General features: G+C 45.3%; 1 protein-coding gene across 2 annotated transcripts in view; it reads left to right on the plus strand.

Annotated features, from left to right (window-relative positions):
• PLXNA4 (plexin A4) overlaps window positions 1-22,970 on the plus strand; it is a 139,008-nt gene extending 116,038 nt beyond the window's left edge. For both annotated transcript variants that reach the window (XM_036760468.1, XM_036760469.1), the window contains 3 exons: window positions 6,708-6,920; window positions 18,984-19,134; window positions 22,764-22,970. In XM_036760468.1, the coding sequence (XP_036616363.1) occupies window positions 6,708-6,920; window positions 18,984-19,134; window positions 22,764-22,859 (460 nt within the window). In that variant the 3' untranslated portion in view covers window positions 22,860-22,970. The remainder of the gene's footprint in view (window positions 1-6,707; window positions 6,921-18,983; window positions 19,135-22,763) is intronic.
• The last annotated feature ends 1,178 nt before the right edge of the window (window positions 22,971-24,148 follow it).

Genomic DNA, 24,148 nt, shown 5'->3' on the forward strand with positions numbered 1-24,148 from the left:
GTTTATAGATAGAAGGAAAGAATCCAGTGGCAAAGGAGTGATTGAAGATGTGCATTGTCAATACCTGGTACAGTAGAAATGTTTGTTAAATGAAGGAATGATGCTAGAGAGAAGAGATTAAAAGATCAAGACCCTAGAAGAGGTGGCAAAGGATGGGACAGAGAATACAGGTGGCTCACTGGATAAGGTGTAGAGGAGAAATACATTCTGAAATGAAGGTAATATAAAAACAATAGCTATCAATAACAAAAACCTCCAAAAGGAAAAATAGAGGGAATAGGGTTAAACATTAGGAAAGGGGAGTAACTTCTCTCCCTTTGAGTAAAAGGATGAAAAGATGCCTGTAGAGACAAATACTTGAAAAACAGAAGAAGGAGCTTGAGTGGGATACATTCAATATTCTCTGTAAAAGCAAAGGTAAGATGATCACCTTTGTTCCCCAAACCCCACCCCCAGCAGTAAAGGCAAAGGTGCATGTGAGAGAAGAGGAAAATGGAGAATATTAGGAGCGACTGCCATGGGAATCAATAAGAAATGAGAAAAGAATTGCCAAGCGACAACAGGGTCCCGCTGAGGTCATGTATCATGAGTTTGTAGTGGTATGAGTCTGTCACAATTCCCTGATTCTTTCCAGTAATGCTTTGACGGCTGGGATATTGAGTGAAGCAAAAGAGATCAGAGTCGGTGATTTTTTGTGGTTCAAAATAAGTGCAAAGAGCAGGCCTAGCTGGTACTCAGACACGGAAAAGTTGATGATAAGGAGGTTGTGGATGGGGAATGCCAGTTCAAAATCTCAGCAGTGAGGAACTGCCAACATAAGTAACAAGTTCAGGAGATGACCATGCTGCTGTAGCATGGAGAAAGAGGTCTACTGACTTAAGGAAGGCTAAGAACCATGAGGTCAAACTGTCAATGGATAGGTCATCAACTTAATTTTTTTTTAAGTTTATAAGGAGGAGGGCAGGCAGTGGGATAGCAAGGAAATTCCTGAACCAGATGCTAAAGTCAAAGAGTAAGGTGGAAGTGAATCTAAGAAGACCACAGGCTATGGACAGGGTGGTATAATTAAGTGGCATCAAAGTACAAATAGGAGGCATTGGCATAAAGGTGGTAAATTAGTAGGTCTGAATGTGGCACTGGAAAACAGGAGCAGAGGAAAATGTGAGGTTGGGGCAGACTAGGGTCAAGAAGTATCGTGAGCTCTGGGGCCTGCAGGAAGAGGACAGGGAAGCAAGATGGTGTCTGAAATCTATCCAACCCAGCTACTGGCCACAGAAGGGTGGTGCTGAGATAGGCAGTTGATCATGACTTCTCTCTGAGAAAGAAAAGTTTAAAAAGTTAGAGGCAACACAGGAGAAGGCAGAGGAGTCATAGTGTCAGCTGGGAAATTCCTGGTTTAAGTTAGGACAATCAAATGATGAATATGTTGAGAATCAGTGGAGCTGACCCACACATGGGCAGAGGTCCTACAAGGCACAGTGGGAATGATAAATTAAGGGGTGTACTTGAGAAGAGTGAAGGAGGGGGAGAGGAGGGCTGTATGACAATGGAAATATATTGGGGTGGGGGTAGCACAAGAGGAGGGCTTCTGATAGGAACATCAGGTATGGAAAATAGGGATAAGGGATGCAGATGTGGTTGGGAGACCAGGGTTAGATGCATGCTTGAGTCAGGGGGAGGAGGAGAGCATTGTTACTAGAGGAAGCTAGAAGGCAGAAGAGAGTGGTGGTTAGATAAGACAGAAACTGAAACACACGCCTGCAGAAACCTTCCCTACAGAGTACTGGTGAGGCTCCCACATGTGGGTGGGGGGTGTTCTAAGTAGTGAGAGGCTCCTTGATCAAGGAAGCCTAGGTCTGCCATGATCCCTCCTTTTCATGATGCTGCTTCTTGGTGTTCAATTGTGTCTGACTCTTAGAGACCCCATTTGCGGTTTTCTTGGCAGACACTGGAGGGGTTTGCCATTTCCTTCTCCAGCTCATTTTACAAATGAGAAAACTGAGGTAAAAAGAGTTTAAGTGACTTGCCCAGAGTCACTGAGATAGCAAGTGTATGAGGCTGAATTTGAACTCAGGTCTTCCTGACTTCAGGAGGAATGCTCTATCCACTGTGCCATCCAGCTGCCCATTAGGTCTATACACCTTCTCTTTCTTCTGCTCATATATAATTTTGTAATAGTTGGAACAATCCTTATAGACGCTTAAAAGACTTCTCTAAAACCTCTGGCATAGCCTTTTGCAAATTGGATTTTCTGTTTCTTTCCTAGCTGGAAACCTTTTCCAGATTTGCCATTTCCCTGGGCCTGCCTCTTGGCATGGCTGTGCCTAACTCATCCCAGGTTGCTGTCTTTCCCCCTATTCCATGGCCCTCCTTAGGGATCTGAAGACCTGTGAGACTGATACAGGTTCTGCTGAGCTCTGAGAAACAGTAGACCAGAGCATAGGGAGAGCTGGTCTTGGGGTTAGGAAGACCTGGTTCAAGTTCTTGACCCAAGAGAAGTCACTTCACCTCTAACTGCCCTCAGGCAGCTGTCTAAGACTGTCAGTTGCAGAGAAGGTACCTGATCTGCATAGAAAATATAAGAAAGTTTCCTCATCTGGAAATTCCCTTTACTGGCGAAATCCCAAGCTTAGTCTCTAGACCAACAGGTGTATAAGCCTATGTTCTAGGTTCGGTGTTCTGTGTTCTAGGTTCTGCATTCTGTGTTCCAAGTTCTAGGCCTGTGAGGAAAGCATTTTATAACTCAAATGGCATCGTATAAATGTGATTTTTTATCTTTTTATTACTATCACCTCTTCTTTATCTTTCTTCTTAGGGTCCTTCAAAACCTTCTTGCTTGCTGAAATCCATTTAAATTACACATGCCAAAAATGTCTCGCTGTAGTCAGACCAAGATCGATGTTCAAATCAATGTTCAGTTCAATAAAACAATTTAACATTAACAATAAAGCATTTATTAGGGGCCTACTGTGTGCCTAACACAGTGCCAGGGATAGAAAGACAAAAATGAAAAATTCCTTACTCCCATGAGCATTCTACCAGGATTCTATTTTGTCTCTGACAGAAGCACCAAGGGACACAGTGAGAGGAGAGTGGGACTGCTCCCTCTAACCACCAACATCAGAAGTAAGGGATAGCCCAACTGAGCATCCCTAGGTTACCTCAATAGCCCATTATGGATCACTTCTGAAATTCAGCTTGGCAAAGCCTACATTTAGAAAAACGTAGAATCAAATCCAAACTCCGATACATACAAGCAGGGTGACCTTGGGCGGGACGCGTACCTCCTAATATCCTAGGAAACTCTCTTAAGAGAGTCAGTAGTAGAATATTGGCAGAGTTTCACGTACAGGGGGATTTTCCTCACCTTATCTATCAGATCATAGGTCTGGACCAAAACAGTGAATCTATCATTCAAACATTCAACTAAGCTTTTTGGAACCTATTCATATTTCCACCCTATGCCTCTCGTTAGGATGAGCTCAATTCTAGGCACGCTTTAATAGATGACGAGGGGAGTTTCTGATAAAAGCCCAGTTCTTGGGAAAGGGGGAGATTCCCACAAAGAGTATCAATAGTCCAGATTGAGGCCCCAGAGAGTACGCAGGGTGAGAATGTTTGGGTTACCTATGTAAAAGGACCCTTTCCCTGTCTCAGATTACTCATTGTCCTGGGTTGAGGGGTGGTGGAGAGGGGTGTAGGGAGAGCAAAACAGTCTGGGAATTATGATGTCTGTGTATTGACAGAATTAATTTCCTTTGATTGAAAAGAGATGGTTTTTTTCATTCCTCTCCCAACTCTACAACTCACCCCCTCACCCTACTCCCCCTTTTACGTCCCCCTACCTTTTTTTTCTTTTAAATAAACCTCCTGCTCATTTAGTCTGAGTGGCTGCAATCAGCCAGAGATTAGTGCCTCCACTAATGTTAATAATATGCTAATGTTTCATTAGGCAGGAGCCTCTGGTGCTAGTGGCTCCCTTGTTTGATTTGTCTGTCAGAAAAACTGGTTTAAAAAGAAGGGAGGCAGGAAATACCACCACCATGTCCTACATACAAACCCTCAATGACCCCTCATCTACCCATGCAGCAAAGAGCCAAATACCAGAGTCCCCAGCTCTTCTCATATGTGCTCTGAGAAGCATTTTATATCTGTCCAATAGGAGAAACTGAGAGAAACGGAATTTTATTCATTGGGAATCCAGAACCATTCTCCTCCACAAATCCAGCTGTTGTCTTATCTCATAATAGGATGAGTGTGGTGCCCTGACTCATGGTAGGCATTCTTAATAAATACATGTTGATTTGGCTTGATAAGGAAGCCCATGATGTGTTAGTGACAAGTGATCAAGGAAAAGTTCTGAATGATCCATCTGATACCCAACTATAACTCTGAAAGCTTTTAGATATTTTCCATATTTCACAAACATTTTCATGGCCTACCAGGCCCACTGTTACTTCCATTCCTGGACTTTCCTCTCTCAGTGAATGACCGCATAGAATGGGCATATCCGAATTCCACAATGGCCAGGCTCCTACCAGGCATTCAGCAAATATTTAGGACCTTAGACATAGAATTTACAGTTGGAATGGACCTCAGAGAAGTTTGTTGATTGATTGATAATCCCATTTCGGTTTTGTTTTTATCTTATTTTACTGCATTTGTAGCATTTGTTACATGTATGCTAAGAATTGTACAGACTGCTGAGAAATTGAAAAGACTAAAGACATACTGCACTTGTTGAGCTGAATCGAATTCACAGAGTTTAAGTTCTAAGACCAAGCACATAAAAAGACTGGAGCTATTACCAACAGTGAGAATAACAACCTAGACACCAAGGCAAAGGGAAAAAAAACCATTCAAAACCAGTATAAAGTCCTGCTGTGGATATAGAGAATTTTCCCAGCCCTAAAGCCTCAGTACTTTTATCATCTATCAATGGCTGCCCTATAGAACTGAAGGAAGTAACTTTACTGTGGCCGAGGAAGAAAGGGAAGAAAGAGAAAAGCAGGTGGGGAGATGCATATGGCACCATCCCAGCTCTCTCCCCTGAGCCTCAGAAGGCCAGCAGGCACTTAAAAAGGGGGTAAACATTGAGTTATCACAAGGAGAGCTTCCTCAACATGCCTTCTTGAGCAACCAGAAACTTCCTTGTCTGTCTTGGACTCGAAGGAAGTTTCTTCCCAAGAGCCATTTGGATTTTTTGGAAAGGAATTCAGTCATACTGTAGCATCATGCTAGCCCTTTTGGGGGATTTATCCACTACTCATTCAGTGAGCATTTATTAAACACTTATTACATGTCAAGCACCACACCAAGTGGATAGGGATAAAGGGGAACCAGTTCCTGGCTTCAGTGAACTTACATTCTATTAGTCAAACAACATGCATACATAGAAGTCATTACCAAATATATACAAAGTAATGGGGTGGGGGATACAACTAGAAACCGGAAAAACTAAGAAAGGCCTCATCTAGAAGATGGTTCCTGAGCTGAATCCTGAAGGAGATTATAAACGGGATCTTAAGAGATGGGAGTGAGGAGAGAATACAATCCAAGCATGGAAGACAGCCTGGACAAAGGCATGAAGACAGGAAAGGGAATATCATGTATGAGAAATACCATGGTTTTGGCAGGCTTACGGTCTACTGGAGGAAACTGTACATACACACATCAGATATATACATATTTATATACACACACATATATACACATATATACATATATGTGCATATATACATAAATATATAATAATGGCAGAGGTCATCTGATGTTGAACACTGGGTTTAAAGTCTGAGGATTTGGGTTCAAATCCTGGTTCTGAAAAAATGAGTTGTTAGGAAGATAGTAGGTTATTCTTGAACTTGAGATCTTCAGACAAAGGCCAGATGACTTTTTGTTGGGATGTGGTTAAAGATATTCTTGGTCGTGTACAGTTCAGACAAGATTGCTCCCTAGATCTTTTCCAATTCAATGTGGCATACATCCTGTGAGGTTGTGATTGTCTAAGAGTTCAAAGAGAGAAATCAGATATAGGGGTCACAGATGGTAGCCTAAACATACAGTGATCTTCAAGCATCCAACAAGCATCCATTAAGTGCCTACTATGTGTCAGGTACTGTTCTAGGCACTGGGGATAGAAGGAAGCAATCTCTACTATTTAAAAGGAACTTGCATTTTTCTTATTAGAGCATTTCCTATTCCTAGTCCAAGCTGTCTGTTGGTTTATCATTTCAGTCATGTCCAACTCTTCACGAACCCATAGAACTACCTTCTTACCCCTAGCATTCAGCCCACTGATCAGATGTTGAAATGTCCTTAAGGTGCAAGATGAGTTGATTATGAGGCAAACCCTCACAAAAGTCTCTTAAATACACACAAAAGAGAAAGCCTGTCCCAATTCTGAGCCCTGCCCTAGCCACACTGGATACCGCCCCTCCTCCAAAAAACAGCATTTCCCTGCTGGGAAATGCTATAGCTATCATGTTCTCTCCCTACCGGACTTTATTAAAGACAGGTGTCGGGGAAAAGGTATTTGATGCTAAAGATGAAAGTGATGGAACACTCACCCACCCTCGGAATCATTGAAGGAGAAAGAGGGGGTGGAGAGGGAGGGAAGGAGGGGGAATCCAGAGAATCTACCCCCGCCTTTTCCCATTCCAGGGCTAACAGCCCTCCCTGTCCCCATCCTTCTTCTGTCTTCACAGCTTGCCATTGAGGTTTTGGGTCAACATGATCAAGAACCCCCAGTTTGTATTTGACATCCACAAGAACAGCATCACTGATGCCTGCCTCTCTGTGGTGGCTCAGACCTTCATGGATTCCTGTTCCACGTCTGAGCACCGCCTGGGCAAGGACTCCCCATCCAACAAATTGCTCTATGCCAAGGACATCCCCAGCTACAAGAACTGGGTAGAGAGGTGAGTGCTGGGAGTGGAGAGATCAAAATCAGGGTGCTTCCTTAGGAATGTTCCATTCAACTAGGTCAGGGATCCCCAGAGACCTATCACAAACTGGTGGCTGAAGTTCTACAAGGCTTTAAGGTGGACAAAGTATTTTGCAAATATTCTGTCACTTGATCCTCACAACCACCCTGGGGAGTAGTTGCCATCGGTATCCCCATTTTACAGATGAGGAAGCTGAGGCTGGGGGGCCATTATGTCACTTGTCCAAAGTCACACAGCTAATAAGTGTCTGATGCCAGATTTGAACTCAGGTCTTCCTGACTCCAGGTCCAGAGCTGTATCTACTGTGCACTCCCAGAGGCTCTCTAGTATTTCAGGCTGAGACAAGAGGAGGGAAGAGTAGCTAGAAACCACATGGGGACCTTCCTCCAAGTTCAGTGATTAAAATGCTCATGTAAGGTACAGAAAGAAGGAAGATGGCTATACAATCTTTCATCAGCACACATGCCTTCCTCCAGAGCCCTCCTATTTTGCCCCATGTGGATTATGAGACTTTAGAGGAGGGGTCCTTCCCATAAATAACTTGAAGCCCTCTCCCCCAGATTGTTGAAAGGGGCACAAGCTTTCAGGTTGTTTTGTGCTCCAGTTTCATTTTCTGAACCACTTTGAACAAATCCTTGGGTCACATCATGATAATAACAATATATTGACCCCTGAAGCACCAACATCCTCATTGGGTCCTCTTTCAGTAGTACTTTGTAGTGATCTATCCATGCATGCTCTAACACTGGGATGTTTATAAACAGCCGTCTTTACTCCCCCACTCCCACCCCTCCCCGTAGGCCTGTAGAGTAGGGCTTTGCCTAGTACAAGACCAAAATCTATATGACGACAAAGCCTTTGACCTTAAACTTAGGACTGCCACTTGCCAAATATCTAATAGAACCTGTCCTCATTAACTTAATCCTTGCAACAACCCTATGAAATAGAGTTGGGCCAGAGCTATAACTATCATTTTTGTGCCTTGGGCAAGTGTCACAAAATGTGACTGCAAATCATCTTCTAACAACAAATTCTGTTGCCGGGGTGGAGGGCTAAGATAGACACTCTGAGACAATGAGGAGACTGATATAAAGCAATAGGGTAGGAGAAAGGAGAACCTGATGTGTTCTAACCAGAGAGAGGGAGCATTTGGCAGCTTCCTAGTTTAACTAATCTTTCTAACATCCTAAAGGCAACTACTTCTACCTTTTGAAGGAGAGTAAATGATGTCAGGGTCCTCTACATTTGGACAAACCTCTGATCAGACCGTGGTCTTATTATCCACTGGGCTGAACATTTTACAGTGGCAGAAATTTCTGAACAGGGAGCCCAAGGGACTTGCCCAGGGTGACAAGGGCACTTAGCAGAGCCCAGATTCGGGTTCGCCCAAATCCCAGTCCAGCGTTTTTGGTAGTGACTTTTTTTCTCCTATTCTTTGAATTTTTGGGTGCTTTCCCTTCTCTCTGGGGATCTCAAAGCACTAGTAGAAATCATGATGAGGGATCTTGAATCAATATTTTTTTCAGAAGCAAATACATGGAACAGGAAATAGAGAGATGAGTGATACAGCAGAAAGAAGTCGATTTGGAAAACCCGGGTTCAAATCCCTATTCAACCATTGCGACCTCGACGTCATTTAACCTTCTTCTGCCTCAGTTGGCTCAGAATGAGAAGGTTGGACTAGATGAGATTGAAAGTCCCTAAGTCTATGATCCTGTGTCCTAAAATGGAAAAGAAAAATGCACCCTTATTTTTCCCCTAAAGGAGACATGCCTCTTTCTCTTTACATATCCCTGGGAAACAGCTACCAAAGCTTGCCTACTGTTACCCCAAAAGCCAGCAACACAGCCAGTCCTGCAGGGACTTAGCCCTAGTCCCCAGGACCAGGGACCTGCCTCAGTGGTACATATCTGCAAAAAGAGCTGTGATTCCCTCCCCCCACCCTCTTCTTCTCCATCTCTTGCCATCTTTACCACCTCTCCCTTTCCTCTGATGTGAGTGTGGTAAGCATTAAGTAATGTCTCTCTGGGAGAAAGCATTTTTCGCAGCTGCTTCTTTTGTCCCTTGTGTCCGATTGTGTCTGAGACACCCTCAAAGCTCTCGACCCCCTTCACCCAGACAGTGGACTCATTCTTCTGAGAATGGGCTCCACAGCATGGTCTGCTCCCTGGCTGGTAAAAAGAGATGGGGCAGTAGAGGAGGGCGGTACTGGGGACCCCGCCAACACACACACACACACACACACACACACACACACACACACGCACACACACACAGACACACACACACACACACATCAAGGCAGCAGAGCTTCCAGACACAGAGAAGTGAATTAAAGGAGTGAAGCCAATGGGATTTTGTTAATTGTTCTTCTTCCCTCCCTCCCTCCCTCCCTCCCTTCCTTCCTTCCTCCCTTCCTTCCTTCCTTCCTTTCTTCCTTCTTCCCTTCCTCCCTCCTCCCTTCCTTCCTTATTCTCTCCCTCCCCCTCCTCTGACTTCCTCTCCCTCCCTCTCCCTCCCTCCCTCATTTCTCTTTCTGTCTTTCTCATCTCTCTTGCCTGTCTCTGCCTCTGTCTCTTTCTCTGTGTGTCTCTACCTGTCTGTCTCTGTCTATGTCTATGTCTCTCTCTTTCCCCTCTCTTTCCCTCCCTCTTTCATTTCTCTTTCTATCTCTGTCTCCCTCTCTTTTTTCTCTGTCAGGTCTTTCTCCTCTGTCTCTGTCTGTCTGTCTCTCTGTTTCTGTCTGTATGTCTTTCTCTGTCTCTCTCTCATGTCTCTCCCCCTCCCTCCTCTCATTTCTCTTTCTGTCTCTGTCTCTATCTCCCTCTCTCTCCTGTCTCTCTCTATGCCTCTCTGTCTGTCTGTCTTTCTCTCTCTGCCTGTCTTTGTGTCTCTGTCCGTCTGTCTCTCATCTCTCCTCTCCCTCCCTCCTTCCTTCCCCTTCAGTGATCTACCAGAGGGCAGAAACATTTAGGAAACACCTGCACAAAGGACCCTTCCCCCTTAACACAGTCAGTTTGTCAGAGGTGTCGCTGTCACACGTGCCCGCACCAGGCTAATGGCCTCCCTTCTGCTTGGTGTTAAATGAGATTTCTCTCACGCAGCTGCTGCAGGTCATGAGCAGCCCCGGTCCACTTGGTTATTTTTAGGAGTGGTTTGACGGTTTCCATTTCTTACACCACTAGTTTCTTAGCAACCAATGGGACTCGCCGGAATGCCACCTTTTCCCTTGCTTGAGGCCCCAGATCCTTTTCTTGTCTCCTCTGGGCACTTCTGGGGCTGGAGGATGGAGAGGGAGCTGCAGACCGGTGAGGGGAGAGCTGCTGATTCATTCCCCAGATGCATGCCTGCCATTTAGGAACAAGGAATCCATTCAACTTTCAGTCCCTGAAGCTAGCTATCTGGCTAATCTGTTTTGAGAAACTGAGGCACAGGAAGCCATATTGTTAGATTCCCACAGCAAGCCCAGATCGAGCCTGAGGCTCTAAATGACAGCTTCTCTGCAGCTCCTGTGTTGACCACATCCCTGAGCCCCTGGCAGCTGCTCTGTCAGAAACATCCCTCTGAAAAGTAACTGACTTCAGAATGTCACCTCCTTGGAGTGTGACCTTGGATGAGTCACTTCTTCCTGGGCCTCATTTTCCTCAAGTATAAAATGAGAAGCTTGAACTTGTTTGACCCCTGAGCTTCCTGCAAGCTTAAGAGCTGTGATCCCATGATACTTGAGAGTTGTCCGCCTTACCCAAAACACTCACCCTCTTCCCCTCCAACTACTGACCTCCCTCACTTCCTTTAAGCCCCAACTAAAATCCCACCTTCTACAAAAAGGCAGCATTTAAACTAAAGTCTTCTTGACTTCAAGGCCAATGTTCTAATCATCATAATACCTAGGTGCCTTACAATCTGCCACCTATCATCTTTCAAGAAATTATCAAGGAAAACTGCCCTGATATCCTATAATCAGAGGGCAAAATAGACATTTAAAGAATCCACTGATCACTTCCTGAAATAGATCCTAGAATGAAAACTCCCAGGAATATGATAGCCAAATTCTGGAACTCCCAGGTCCAGGGAGTTAGTTCCCTAATCCCTCTTAATTTCAGCACTTTCTCTCTTAGTTATTTCCCATTTATCCTGTATATAGCTTGCTTTGTATATAGTTGTTTACATGTTGTCTCCTCTATTTTTAGATTATGGACTCCTTGAGGGCAGGGGCTGTATTTGCCTTTTTTTTGTAATCTCAGAGTTTAGCATAGTACCCAGCACATAGTAAGCACTTAATAAATATTTATTTATTCATTGATTAATAGCTAGCACTTGGCCTGTATGTGCTTTACAAGTTTACTCGAGGAAAGACAGTTATTCTCTCTGTGTACATGTGTGATTTTATGTTATGTTTTGCCCTTCTTTTCATGATAGGGAACTGAGAGTTAGTCATTTCCCCTGGGTCTGTGCCAGCCAAGAAATAGGCCCAACAGAGCTTATCCAGTCTTACTCTCCCTTCAAAATGGGTAGGGAATAAATGGGCTTAACCACCACCTCACCCTGTCGACCAGAGGCTATTGCATGGAAGCCAGCTGATTCTACCCCATAACACAATGAATTTAGTCTTCTAAAGGATCTGCTCATCTGTCCCATGCCTGGTTCAAAGTCTTTTTGGTAGCTGCTCATTGGAGAGTGATAAATTCCCTTCCTTCATCATCGCTGCTGCTGGTGGGCTTTGGATTCTTCCATTTGTCCAAAACATTAAGAACTTCACCAACTCCAGCCCTTCCCTCCTGTCTTCCTACCTCCAACTCTTATCCCCCTCCTAGAAGTACCATTTAGAATTCTAAATTTATGTGGCAGATTGTTTAACCTTATTGAATACCTTAGGATTTCTCTTTCTTGTTTACCTTCTTATGCTGCTCTTGAGTCTTATATTTGAAAGTCAAATTTCCATTCAGCTCTGGTCTTTTCATCAGGAATGCTTGAAAGTCCCCTATTTCATTGAATGTCTATTTTTCTCCCAAAGAATTATACTCAGTTTTGCTGGGTAGGTGATTCTTTGCTATATCCTAACTCCTTGGCTCTCCAGAATATCATATTCTAAGCCCTCTGGTCCTTTAATGTAGAAGCTGCTAAATCCTATGCTCTCCTGACTGTGGTTCCATAATATTTAAATTGTTTCTGACTGCAGTATTTTCTCCTTGACCTAGGAGTTCTGGAATTTGGCTCTCCTATTCCTGGGGGTTTTCATTTTGAGATCTATTTTAGGAGGCGATCAGTGGAGTCTTTAAATGTCTATTTTGCCCTCTGGTTCTGGGATATCAGGGCAGTTTTCCTTGGTAATTTCTTGAAAGATGATAGGTGGCAGATTGTAAGGCACCTAGGTAGTATAATGGTTAGAACATTGGTCTTAGAGTCAAGGAGACTTCAATTTAAATACAGCCTCAGACAATGATGGGTACCTCACCTGTAAAATGGGAGTGATACCAGCGCCTACTTCCCAGGGACATTGTAAGGGTCAAATGATGTCTCATTATCTGTAAGGTACTTTTCAGGTCCTTTGATTCCAGACTCAATGTTCTCCCCATTATGCCACACGCCTTCCCAAGGGCTGATGTTGGGAGTTTAAGTAATGCAAATAGGAGTGGAGGGTCAAGAAATGGGAGTGGGGGTGGGTGGTCAGAGAAGGGAGGATAGCTCCTACCAAACCCAGTATAAGCAGGCATGGTGCAGAAATGGCTAAAGGAAGGCCCAGATCCCAGCAGGATCATCCAAATAGACCCCACTATGTTGGGTAAGAAGGTACAGTCCCATGTGGTCTTTCTGCCTACCAGAGTCTGCTGGGGAAAGCCTGGGAAGGATTACCACCTTGTCCCGCTCCTCCATCTTCGGGCCATGGGTGCACGGAGTTAAATCTCATAGAAGCAGCCTTTCTGGGAACCAACTCATTGGCATGCAGGGATCTCACAGGAGGAAACTGGAGTAGAAGGGCTGGGTCTGACCTTTCCCTTCCTAGCTGCATAGCCAGCTGACTGAGAACACTTGTTTGAAGTTCATTAACAGGGCTTAATTGCATTCTTCACAATCAATAAGATGTCTCTGTACAGGAGCCCAGCACAAAAGGCCGCCACAGCAAGCGCTGAAAAGGAGGCGATTGTGCACACGGCAGAGAGAGCCTCACAGTGGGGTCCCTTTATCAGGCTCGAGTGGTGCAGGCGAGTGGTGTGGGAGATGTGGAGGACACTGCGGGAAGGGGACGAAGGATCAAGGTTGGACCAGCTCTGCCCTGTGGGGAGCAGCAGCGGCCCCCCAGAGGCGGGATCCCCAGGAAACTGGCATACGGGGCAGATGGGACTGAGACTCAGTCCCCTTCCCAACCCCCTTACAACCGTGCATCCAAGTGCAGCCCAGGGAGGTTGGACTGCCCACAGATATTTAACTTCATTTGTGAGAGTATGGTAAAAAAAAATCATAGGGTCACAGAATTGAGAGCTAGAAGGAATGTTGGAGGTCATCCACCCAGCCCCTACATTTTACAGATGAAGAAATGAATAAATCAAGTGAGTTGGAGAAGGTCATAGAAGTCATAACGGCAGTGCCGAGATTTGTCCCCATGCCCTCTCACCCCAAATCCAGAGGCCCTTGGACTTTATAAGGCCAAGGCCATATTCCATGAGAACCAGATAGCCTAAGTCTCTTCCATGATCTCCCAGATCAAACTGTTAATCCTGTCTCTTAGTAACAATGGAAGACACTGTGAGAGGTTATAGATAACTTCATGCAAACCCATTCCTACCACAAGAAAAACATATTCCTATACAAAAGATAGGTCAGCCCTCCTCTGCCCCCCATTCCTCATAAAAAAGTTTCCATTTTTAAGAAGTATTTTTAGCAAAAAATCATCAGGGATTTTAATCAAACTGATAGATAAAGCCATATACAATGGATTAGAGAGGCTGTCCAATATTTCTTGTTTATTTTTATAAGAAAAGGTGTCATCATAGAGCCTCAGTCTGCCCCTCAACACAATGGAAAGAAGAAAATTTGTTGTTTCTCAGGTGTGATGTGAAGATAAATTAATGGATTTTTAAAGAAGTGCATTATAAAGTTTAATGTATAAGAAAGAAGGACAAACATCAATCAAGCATATCATCTAAGAAATATAATACTTTAAGAACAGGGATTCATTCTTTCTCAATGGAAAAAGGCATTCTTTGTATTTCTCTACCCTCCTATGGAGGAGTGGGGCAAGGTGGCAATCCTTCCAGACTGACTCCAGTAGGCAGAAAGACCCCATGGGACTGTGCCTTCTTACCCAACATAGTGCAGTCTGTTAGGATGATTCTGCTGTGATCTGGGCCTTCCTTTAGCCATTTCTACACAACACCTGTTTATACTGGGTTTGGGTATAAGCTCCCCTGCCTTCCCTGACAGTGTCTGGCCCATAGTGGGCACTTACTAAATTCTTGGTGCTTGATTGATTGATTTAAACAGATTGGACTTCAAACCAAGCTCTACAGATCCATGTTTGTTCCATGACTTTGTAAATTCTGCCAAGAGGCTAATAATTGGCTTGGGGAGCAGTGACATAAGCAGAAGGGACCTGGATTTGAATCCCAGGTTTACAACTTATCATCAAAGTGATCTCTAAAGTTCCTTTCCTAGTTCTAAATCCAACCACCTCCTCTGATCAAGGACCAATGTAGTCTGGAGATTCTTTCTGAGAGGGGAAAACAACTTTAGCTATGGAGAAGCAGCATGGTAGGCACTTAAGAAATCCTTATTAACTGATCTATAGAAACAGCATCAGGTACAGAGTCAGAGGGCATAGGTTCAAATTTTGCTTCTGATGCGTATCCCTATGTGATAATGGGCAGAACACTTATCCTCTCTGGGTCTCAGGTTCCTCACCAAAAAGGGCAGGGTTTGAACTGAATAGATTCTGGGTTCCCTGAGAACTCTTAAATTTATGCCTCTAGGCCATAAAAAGGGAAGAATTTTGTTGTTATTTAGTTGTGTCCAAATTTTCATCACCCCATTTGGGGTTTTCTTGGCGAAATATACTGGAGTGGTTTGCCATTTCCTTCTCCAGCTTATTTCACAGATGAAGAAACTGAGGCAAACAAGGTCATGACTTGCCCAGAGTCACATAGCTAAGAAGTATCTGAGGTTATATTTGAACTCCAGGCCTAGCGCTCTATCCACTGCACCACCTAGCCACCCATATAAAGAAAGGATACTGAGAGCTATACTCTGAAATTTAAGATTTGAGCATGATTAAAGGAGTCACGAAGAACTAGTGTCCATATGCATGTGTGAACTGTATGTGTGTGTGTGTTGGGGGTGGGAATTGGGGGGAGGGAATCTCTAGCTCTCTGTCCCAGTGTTTGCCCATGGCTCCTACCCTTTGCTATGAGGGTGGTAGCTTTAGAGCCCCACCTTCTCCCTCATTCCCAGAATCCCTAGTCCCTATTCTAGTTTCAGTGATGAGTCTGCAATCTCGGAGCCCTGGCAGCAACCCCTCAGTGCTTTGCGGCTGTCCCAGCCCTCACCTTCAATGAGAGTTCTCTGGCGGTAAATTGAACTGTCATTTCACCAGAGGCACTTGAGTCCGATAGCTGGAGTGTCACTGGAACGGCCCTATGTCAGCCAGTCCCCCAGCCCCAGGGCACTGATAGGAAAAAGAGAACAGGCTCATCCTGAATGGCTCCAAGGTCAATGCCTCAGGGAGAGACAGACCTAGCCCCCGATTCAAGAGCAGGAAGCCATGCCCAGTGACCATTACACAATCATACATCCATGGAACTCCCAGAGCCTTACATACATGGTCTCAAGCATCCGCATGGCTTCTAGGTCAATATTCTGATCTTCTGAGGGTACTAAAGATTCAACATAGACACAGGCAAGGGGTTAGGTGGTGACCCTAGGTATCCCACGTTCCAGATCACCTCTCTCTCATCAACCCAGGAACTTGTTTGGAACAGAAAGGCCCAGAAAGGAAATTGATCTCCTTTCTTAAATTTGAGGCGGGAGGAATCTTTCCTGGTCTCTTATGGGATAAGATCCCTCACCTATGGGAGGTTCAGAATAACCAAAGGATGGATTCTCAGTTGAGCTGGAGTCTCACACTCAATATAAACTAAGCCTCAACTTCAGCCTCACCTTCACGAGGGAAGGGGAGTCGAAGAATATATTGATGTCATCAGGGATGGGAGGAGGGATAATGCCAGGCCCATATGCAAAAGCTGCCCAGTCTGCTAGTATTTGTTAGAGCTAGAAACTCTAATGGCGTAGCCTCAGGGAGCTTGGGATAATTATTATCATGTATTAATAATAGCATAATCAATAATTAATAATAGTATACTTCTGATAGTGAAGCAGTGAAGAGAACTGACTGCAGATTATAAAGCCAGCCCTCCTCCTCATCCCTGAAGCCACAAAAAGATAGAGATGGGATTGTCTATGCTTATAAGCTGTAAATCATGCCTTTATGGTCACCTCCAGTTGTGGTCCCTGGGTGGGAGGTAGGGACTTGTGACTTCTACTCGTAACTCCCCAGATAGCCCCTTCCGTTTTTCCACCAGACTCATCGATGACTTTGATCTCCCTGAGTTGGGCAGACATACTAGAGGGCTTGGGGCCGGAGGTGGACGAGGAAGAGTGGGCACTAGATGTCTTTGGGGCACTGGGGCCTTACAGCTCCTCATTAGGAAACTGCGCAGCTTTTCTCTGGCAGGGGGAGTTGGGGTTTGGTGCACAAAATGTCAAATTGCAGAAATTAAAAATGTAAATGCTGGCATCTAATTACCCAGTTGACAGCAGTGCACAGCTGCAAGTGACAGTGACTGATTGCCTTCTGCCAGCCTCCTCTCCCCCACCCTACCCCACCATCCCCACCCTTTCCCCTTCCATCCCTTGGTAAGGAAGAGGACATCAGGACAAAGTGGCTACATTAAAGAGAGATTGTGGTTCCTGGCTGGACCCAACCTGGAGGACACTCCAGTATTGTGGTGGACAGAGCTCTACACCTAATGACCCAGATTGGAAGACTCGGATCCAAATTCTAGCTCCACTACTTACCATCTATGTGAACTTGGGCAAGCCGCATTAATCTCTCTGGGCCTCAGGTTCCCCGTCTGTAAACTAGATAATCTCCAAAATCTCCTCTGACTCTAATAATAGTCTTTGAAGTATGTGCGCAGCACATGTGTGTGGGATGGTCAGCTGTATCTAGAGAAAGGATAGTCTGGGGAAGTGCTCTGTATGTGAGGTTCAGTGTCCTAGGTATGCCATGGGACGCTGAAGCTGTTTGGGGCCACAGTGCTGATGGGAGAGAAAAGAAATGGAGAGGGGAATGGAGGAGGGGAGTGTTCCTGATGCTCCCCCGCTCCCTCCAGCTCCACTCGATTCCCTATTCAATCTACAACACTATCTATCTATATGTATGTACATAGATATACACACATACATTTGTATTAATATATGCATATATTACTAATTATATATATAATATAGTCATAATTAATATATATATATGTGTGTGTGTGTGTGTAGATAGATAGATAGGTCCTTAGAATAACTCTGGGAGGTAGGTGCTATTATTTTCCTCATTTTACAAATAAGGAGACTGAGATAAATAGAGGTTAAGTGACTTGCCCAGGGTCACACAGCCAAGAAGTGTCTGAGGAGGGATTTTAACTCAGGTCTTCATGACTACAAGTCCAGTGCCCTTAGCCACTGCACCATCCAGCTAGCTGCCTAAAAAAAGAAAAAAATAAGATAGGATTGCAGAGGTGAGCCTTGGGCAGAGAGCCTGAGAGAGGGTCTGCCTGCCTCAACTGAGGAGCATGAGATTTCATCTCAGGGTCATGGATTCTTGCCCTGTATTGGGTATTAATGCTTTTGAGAGGCAGCTCAGTGGTGTAGATCAGAAATGGATCCTGCTGCCACATACTGACTTAGAAAACCACAAATTAACATTATCTATGTTGAATTATATTTTTATTTATGTTGTTAAACATGTCTAAATTACTTTTTAATCTAGTTCAGGCTGCTCTTTAAAAGCCGCAGGTAGCCCAGGCCTTCAGTTAGACATCTCTGGATAGAGGACACGGAGTGAGAAAGACTCAGGTTCAAATCCTGCTGCAGACACTAGTTGTGTCTTGCCACTGGGCAAGTCAGTTAAACTTCTATGTGACCCAAGATAGCCTCTAAGGTCCTTTACCCTTCTAAGTCTAAGATGCTATGAAAGAGATAACCCATTCCCTTGCACAAGGGAAGGAACTAGATTTCCATTGCCAGGCTCAAAGGACAATCAGTCAGTCAACAAGCATTTATTAAGCTCTTACTATGTGCTGCTGGGGTAGTTAGATGGCACAATGGATAGAATGCCAGGCCTGGAATCAGGAAGACTCCTCTTCCTGAGTTCAAATCTAGCCTCAGACACTTACTAGCTGTGTGACCCTGGGCAAATCACTTAACCCTTTTGCCTCAATTTCCTCATCTGTAAAAATGAGCTGGAGAAGGAAACAGCAAACCATTCCAGAGTCTTTGCCAAGAAAACCCCAAATGGGGTCAACCAAGAGTAAACATGACTGAAAAAAAGTTTGAACTCCTTCATGTGTTAGGCACTATGCTAAGTGCTAGAAATACAAATATAAGCAGAAAGAAAACCAACCCCTGCCCTCGAGGAACTTACATTCTAATGGGGGAAGACAACAAATAATGAAGAGCTGAAAGGGAAGGGAGGGGATGGTAGATAAAGTCCTGTCTAAAGGAGTCAGAAGTTCAGTCCAGAAAAGAATGAAGACACCTTTGGCCTGGGCCACCATCTTAAATGGAAGGATGGCCCAGCCAATCAGAGAGAGAAGTTGAAGGACCCTGAGGGTGCGTCCAGTGTGAGAGGTAGTCCAGGAGTGGCATCAGCTTCCAGGCTGAAGAGGTTTCCACAGTATGTCCATGACCCTAGATAAGTGGTCCTGATTCCCCCGCTGTCTCTTTTTGTCTTTGACTCTGCTTTCTCTCCTTCTCACATCCTGACCCTGGCAGATACTACTCGGACATCGGGAAGATGCCAGCCATCAGTGACCAGGATATGAATGCCTATTTAGCTGAGCAATCCCGCATGCACATGAACGAATTCAACACAATGAGTGCCCTCTCTGAGATCTTCTCCTACGTGGGCAAATACAGCGAGGAGGTAAGCCTGGGCCTTCCTAGAGGGAACAGCAGGCCGATGAATCTCCACACCAGGCCTCTCCCAAATAGAATGTTCTCCCAACAGATTCCTGCCAATGCTTAGATGCTTCTACCACCCAAGAAATCTGGGGGCTTCTGCTCCAAATATTGTGTTCCTGAGATTCAAGGCTTTCTCCAGCACCACCCCCAGGTCTCCCCTTTATGCCTTCCAAAGCATCGTACATACACAATCAGTCTTTGCTACCATATATGGAAACTTCAGGATACAAACTAGACACACAATGGTAATCCTGAACCCAGTTCCACTACTCATTTTTGGCTCAAGCCCAGTTAACAAATACATCAGGCTTTTATGATCATCTCCCCTTGTCCTTCCTAGTTCTCCCTGACTTCCAACACCAGTCCCAGGAAACCATTTTCTCATAGGTTTTCTGAGCACTAAAGAAAGTCAGGCCATTTCTTTCTGATCTCCAAAGTAACTCTTCCTCTCTCCCACCCCCCACTCCAGTTCCAGGTTAATCTTTTTCTTTTCAAAGCTCCGAGGACCCTGACAAGGCAGCTCACTTGAATTCTGCCCACAAGTTTTCACTGACTTAGTCTCCTCCTTTTCCTGGCCCTCAGCCCAGGATAAAGACCCCATCTGTCTAAACTCAGTTTTTCTAGAGCCCCAAGTTTCTTCATAATTTAGGCTCCCCAGGTCACCAGCCCCTCTAAATGTCATGGACTTGGTTGGCATCCATCTTTTTAGGTCAGATTGTCTTATAATCCCAACGCCTGCATAAAGCCTTGTCATAGCTAAAGCCCTATCATGTTTGAATCAATAGAGCTCCAGCTAGGCTGGGGTAGTTCTTAATTTACTCATAACCAGAGGGAAGAGAATTAGGTGGAGATTTTGGGGGGAAGGGCTGGCCTTGAATCTTTTCTCTTACCTCCAACCTTCCCACCATAATAAGCAAGGGACTCGTGCCCATAAAGGAGATACCCGAGATTTTCCATTCTACTCAATCCTGACCTTGTTCTTCTTCATAAAGCCCTTCCCAGTTAACGATAATACCTTAAAATAGTTATATTTATGTAAATTAGATGAAAGGACTTACATAGCACAACAACCATGTGAGATAGCAAGTGCTATGGTTATGCCCATTTTACAGGTGGGGAAACCAATGCTGAAGGAGAATGACTTGCCCAGGACCACACAACTAATAAGCGTCCGAGGCAGGATCTGAGTTCGGATCTTCCTGACTCCAACATTCTATCCACTCTGACCCTCACTCCAGTGCCATTTTCTTCTCAGCGTCTGGGGTTTGGGATGAAGGGGTGGGGCTTAAGGAGGAATAAATAGGAAATGAAAGTGTATTTATTCCCGTTTAAAAATAAAAGGTTTGCTTTTCAGTCTCTTCCCAGCAAAGAGCCTCAGATCAGCTGGAGTCAGCCAGGATGTTTTCCACCGAAGTTTTGTGTCCAGCCATGCCCTTTCTTAGACACATCAAGCCAATGAGCGTTTTTAAGCCCCTCTGTTTTAAGCACTGGAGATACAGAGCAAGAAACAGCGGTTCCAATAACATGACCCTCTTTTCCACCTCCATCTCTTGTTTATTTTTTCCTCTTCCACTTAACTGTCTTATTTTCACTTTCCCTTCATTGGGCTCCCCAATGTAGAGGAAGGTACTGGAGTTGCCACCAGAAGACCTCAGACTGAGTCTCGGCTCTACCACCTACTAACGGTGTGAACTCGGGCAAGTCATTTATTCTTCTGGAGACTGTCACCTGTGAAATGGGCATAATACTGGCACTGCAGATGCAATTGTGAGGAAAGCACTGAAAACAGTCAAACATTACATACATTTTTCCTCTCCCACTTCCCTTCCCAATTCTCAAGGATTCCCACCCATAAGAACCCTTTCTATTCTTGAAGTTTCTAGATGCCATGACCAGGATTTGCTATGAGGTGGCTGCTGTCTTCTCTGGCTTCCAGGTTCCCCTCCTGGACCCCATTGCCACTCAACTCAAGACTTAAAAACCACAATCATTTTCAAACTTGTCTGACTGTGGGCAAGTTAGCCCCTCTCCGAGTCTCAGTCTTCTCCTGTGTGAAAAGGGGGGAGTGAGTTGGGCAAGCCTGAAGCTCCCTCCAGGTCTGCCATTCTGTGAGCCTTTGTTCCGAGGTGCAGTAACAGAGGGGTCTGGGTGGAGGCCAGCATCACATACTCAGTCATTGTTTCTCTATGCCTTTTCCTCACAGACCAACCTTAGGCTTGACAAGGCAGCACCAGCCCTGGGCAGAACGATGAAGTCACACGTTGTCATCTGGCACCTTCTGCCTCCCTTTTCCCACCCTCAGCAACAGCTCCTATATCCACTCTCTCTTTCAGCTCCCCCAAGGATGCCCCAGGCTCTCTCTACCCTCCTCTTCCTCTAGTTCAAACCTGCTCTCCGGAAAAGAACTGAGAAACTGAGCTATCTGTGAAGTAGAAAACTTAACATGCCTTCACGCCCAGGGGTGGTTGCTTTTTAGCACAGGACGGAGCTCAAGGCAAGGTTTTGACTCTTCAATAGTGGAACTCCAGACAGCAACAAGTTAGGGAGGCGGATATTTTGGAGGGGTCGGAGACCTTGTTGGCATCCCACAGATAACCACGTAGTCTGCCTACAATGAGCCTGGCTGGCTCTTAGACGATCTCATTTGATCCTCTTGGATTTAAATCATAGATTTAAAGTTGGAAGGGACATTGGAGGCCAACTGAGTCATGTTACAGATGAGGAAACTGAGGAAGAGAGACCCAGATTCAGGTAGCTTGTAAGTGTCCAAGGTGGGATTTGAACTCAGGTTCTCCTGACTCCTTCCTAGTCCGGTGCTTTGTCTACTATGACAAGTGCCTCACGGGGATGGTGCAAGTGTTCTTTTCCCTCTTCTACAGATGAGATGCCTGAGACTCAGACGGGTTATTTGACTTGCCCAAGGTCTCACAGCTACCATGGGGCAGAGCCAGGGTTCAGTGCAGGCTGGTGGACAGCGCTCTTTTCAGTATAGCACAGCTTCTCTCAGGAAAGGTACAAAACGGAAGGCTGCAGTAGAGGGCATCCCAGAGAATGGCTGCCTGCCCCTGGGTCTCCTTCAGAAATGGTCCTAGGGAAGTGGGCCTCTCTGTTGCCAAAGCACATGTATAGTGCACACAGCATCAGTTGGTTTTAATATAGCTTTTCTCTCCTGTTTACTGTCTCCTGCATACACTCAGATCACACACCAGTCTCCATTATCTCTTAGTGTGTGCTCCCACATTATGCATTGAAATATTCACACACACACACACACACACCTGCATGGTATACAGACATCTACATATACCAGAATATATCCCCACACCTCCCTTCTGCAAACCCCCTCTCCCAAAAGCCTGACACCAGTAATAGAGTTTGCTCACATAGCTTGACCTGCTGCATGGGCATGTACACACAGATGCACACCTGGATGGACATGTATGTTCTCATACTTTGGGTATATGTCTATATGTACTCTGGGTATATGAGTCTATGTCTACATGCACTGCCCATGACCGGTACCCTCCCCGCCCCCCGCACACCAAGGTGCATGCTGAAAGGTAACCCACCTCCTTTGTCCCTTTTCTACAGATCCTCGGACCCCTGGACCATGATGACCAGTGTGGGAAGCAGAAACTGGCCTACAAATTAGAACAAGTCATAACCCTCATGAGCATAGACAGCTGAGAACTGTCCTTCCGAGACTCCCTTGGAGGGGGGACATACCAAGCCGTGCCTCAGACTAAATCATCATCTTTACCAAGTGCAAGTTCCGACTGGCTATAAGCAGCATCACCTGAGCAGCTCTCCCTCTCTCTCTCTCTCTCTCTCTCTCCCTCCCTCTCTCTCTCTCTCTCTCTCTCTCTCTCTCTCTCTCTCTCTCTCTCTCTCTCCCTCTCTCCCTCTCTCTCCCTCTCTCTCACTCTCTCTCCCCCTTCCCTCCCTTCCTCCCTCCCTCTCCCTCCCCCCTTTCTCCTATCTTTTTTCCCTCATTCACTCCTGCTCATTCTTGCTCTCCCTCTTGCTCTCACTCTCTTTTCTTCCCTCTCCATTTCGCTTTCTGTCTCTCCCTCCTCTCTTCTCCTTTTTTTTTTGCTCTGCCAACACCCTTGGTGGGACCAAGCCACCCAGTCCCGAGCCATTGTGGCAGGACACGAAGACCACGGTGTAGGAGTGAACAGGAGGACACAGGAGTTGAGATCTCTTTCCCAGCTGCAGTCCACCCTCAACAACCAATGGATGATGATATCTCCAGATGGAGATGAATACCCACGGACAGGGGTCATCTCTGTGCTGCTGTCACTACCTTTTGTTTCCCCATAGTTCCTTCTTTGGATGGACCCATGGCCTAGGGAATGGACAGAGGAACTCAGTATTATGTTGGCTGGGAAGACAGGGACACAGCTTTCTCCTTCTGCCTGACCTCCATCTCTAGCTCTAGCCAATGGTCCCATCACTCAGCGGCCTTGAGAAGGAAAGCCAAGGTCCTTGTCTTACAGGAAGAGACACACCCAGAGAACTTACCACCCCGCTTCCGCTTCTTCATTGCTGGGATTCCCCAGGCTGCCCCCCCCTCTAATCCCTTTATAGACCAAGCCCCTCTCTTGGTTCTTTTCTCCCTGGAGAAAGTCAATCAGAAAGAAAATGATACCATGGAAAGAGAGCTGGGTTCAAATCTTAGCTTTGCTCTTTACTACCTATGTGACCTTTGGTTTCCTCATCTGTAAAATGAAGGAAATGTTCCAGATGGTCTCTCCTAGGTTTAAGTCTATGGTTTTTTGAAAAGCTGTGGTCTGACTCCCAGCAGCACAACAATGTGGTGTATTGGGGAAGAGAAAGGGTGGAATGGGATGGCAGAGGAATTGCCCTGTCTTAGAACAAGATTTCTTATTTTTCATCTACCTTCCCTTTCAAATTAATCACGACCACCTCCCCAGGTCTAATTCATTGGCTCATCTCTGCCAGGGCCTCACACT

This window comes from Trichosurus vulpecula, chromosome 5, assembly GCF_011100635.1.
Source record: "Trichosurus vulpecula isolate mTriVul1 chromosome 5, mTriVul1.pri, whole genome shotgun sequence".
NCBI classification, from domain to species: domain Eukaryota; kingdom Metazoa; phylum Chordata; class Mammalia; order Diprotodontia; family Phalangeridae; genus Trichosurus; species Trichosurus vulpecula.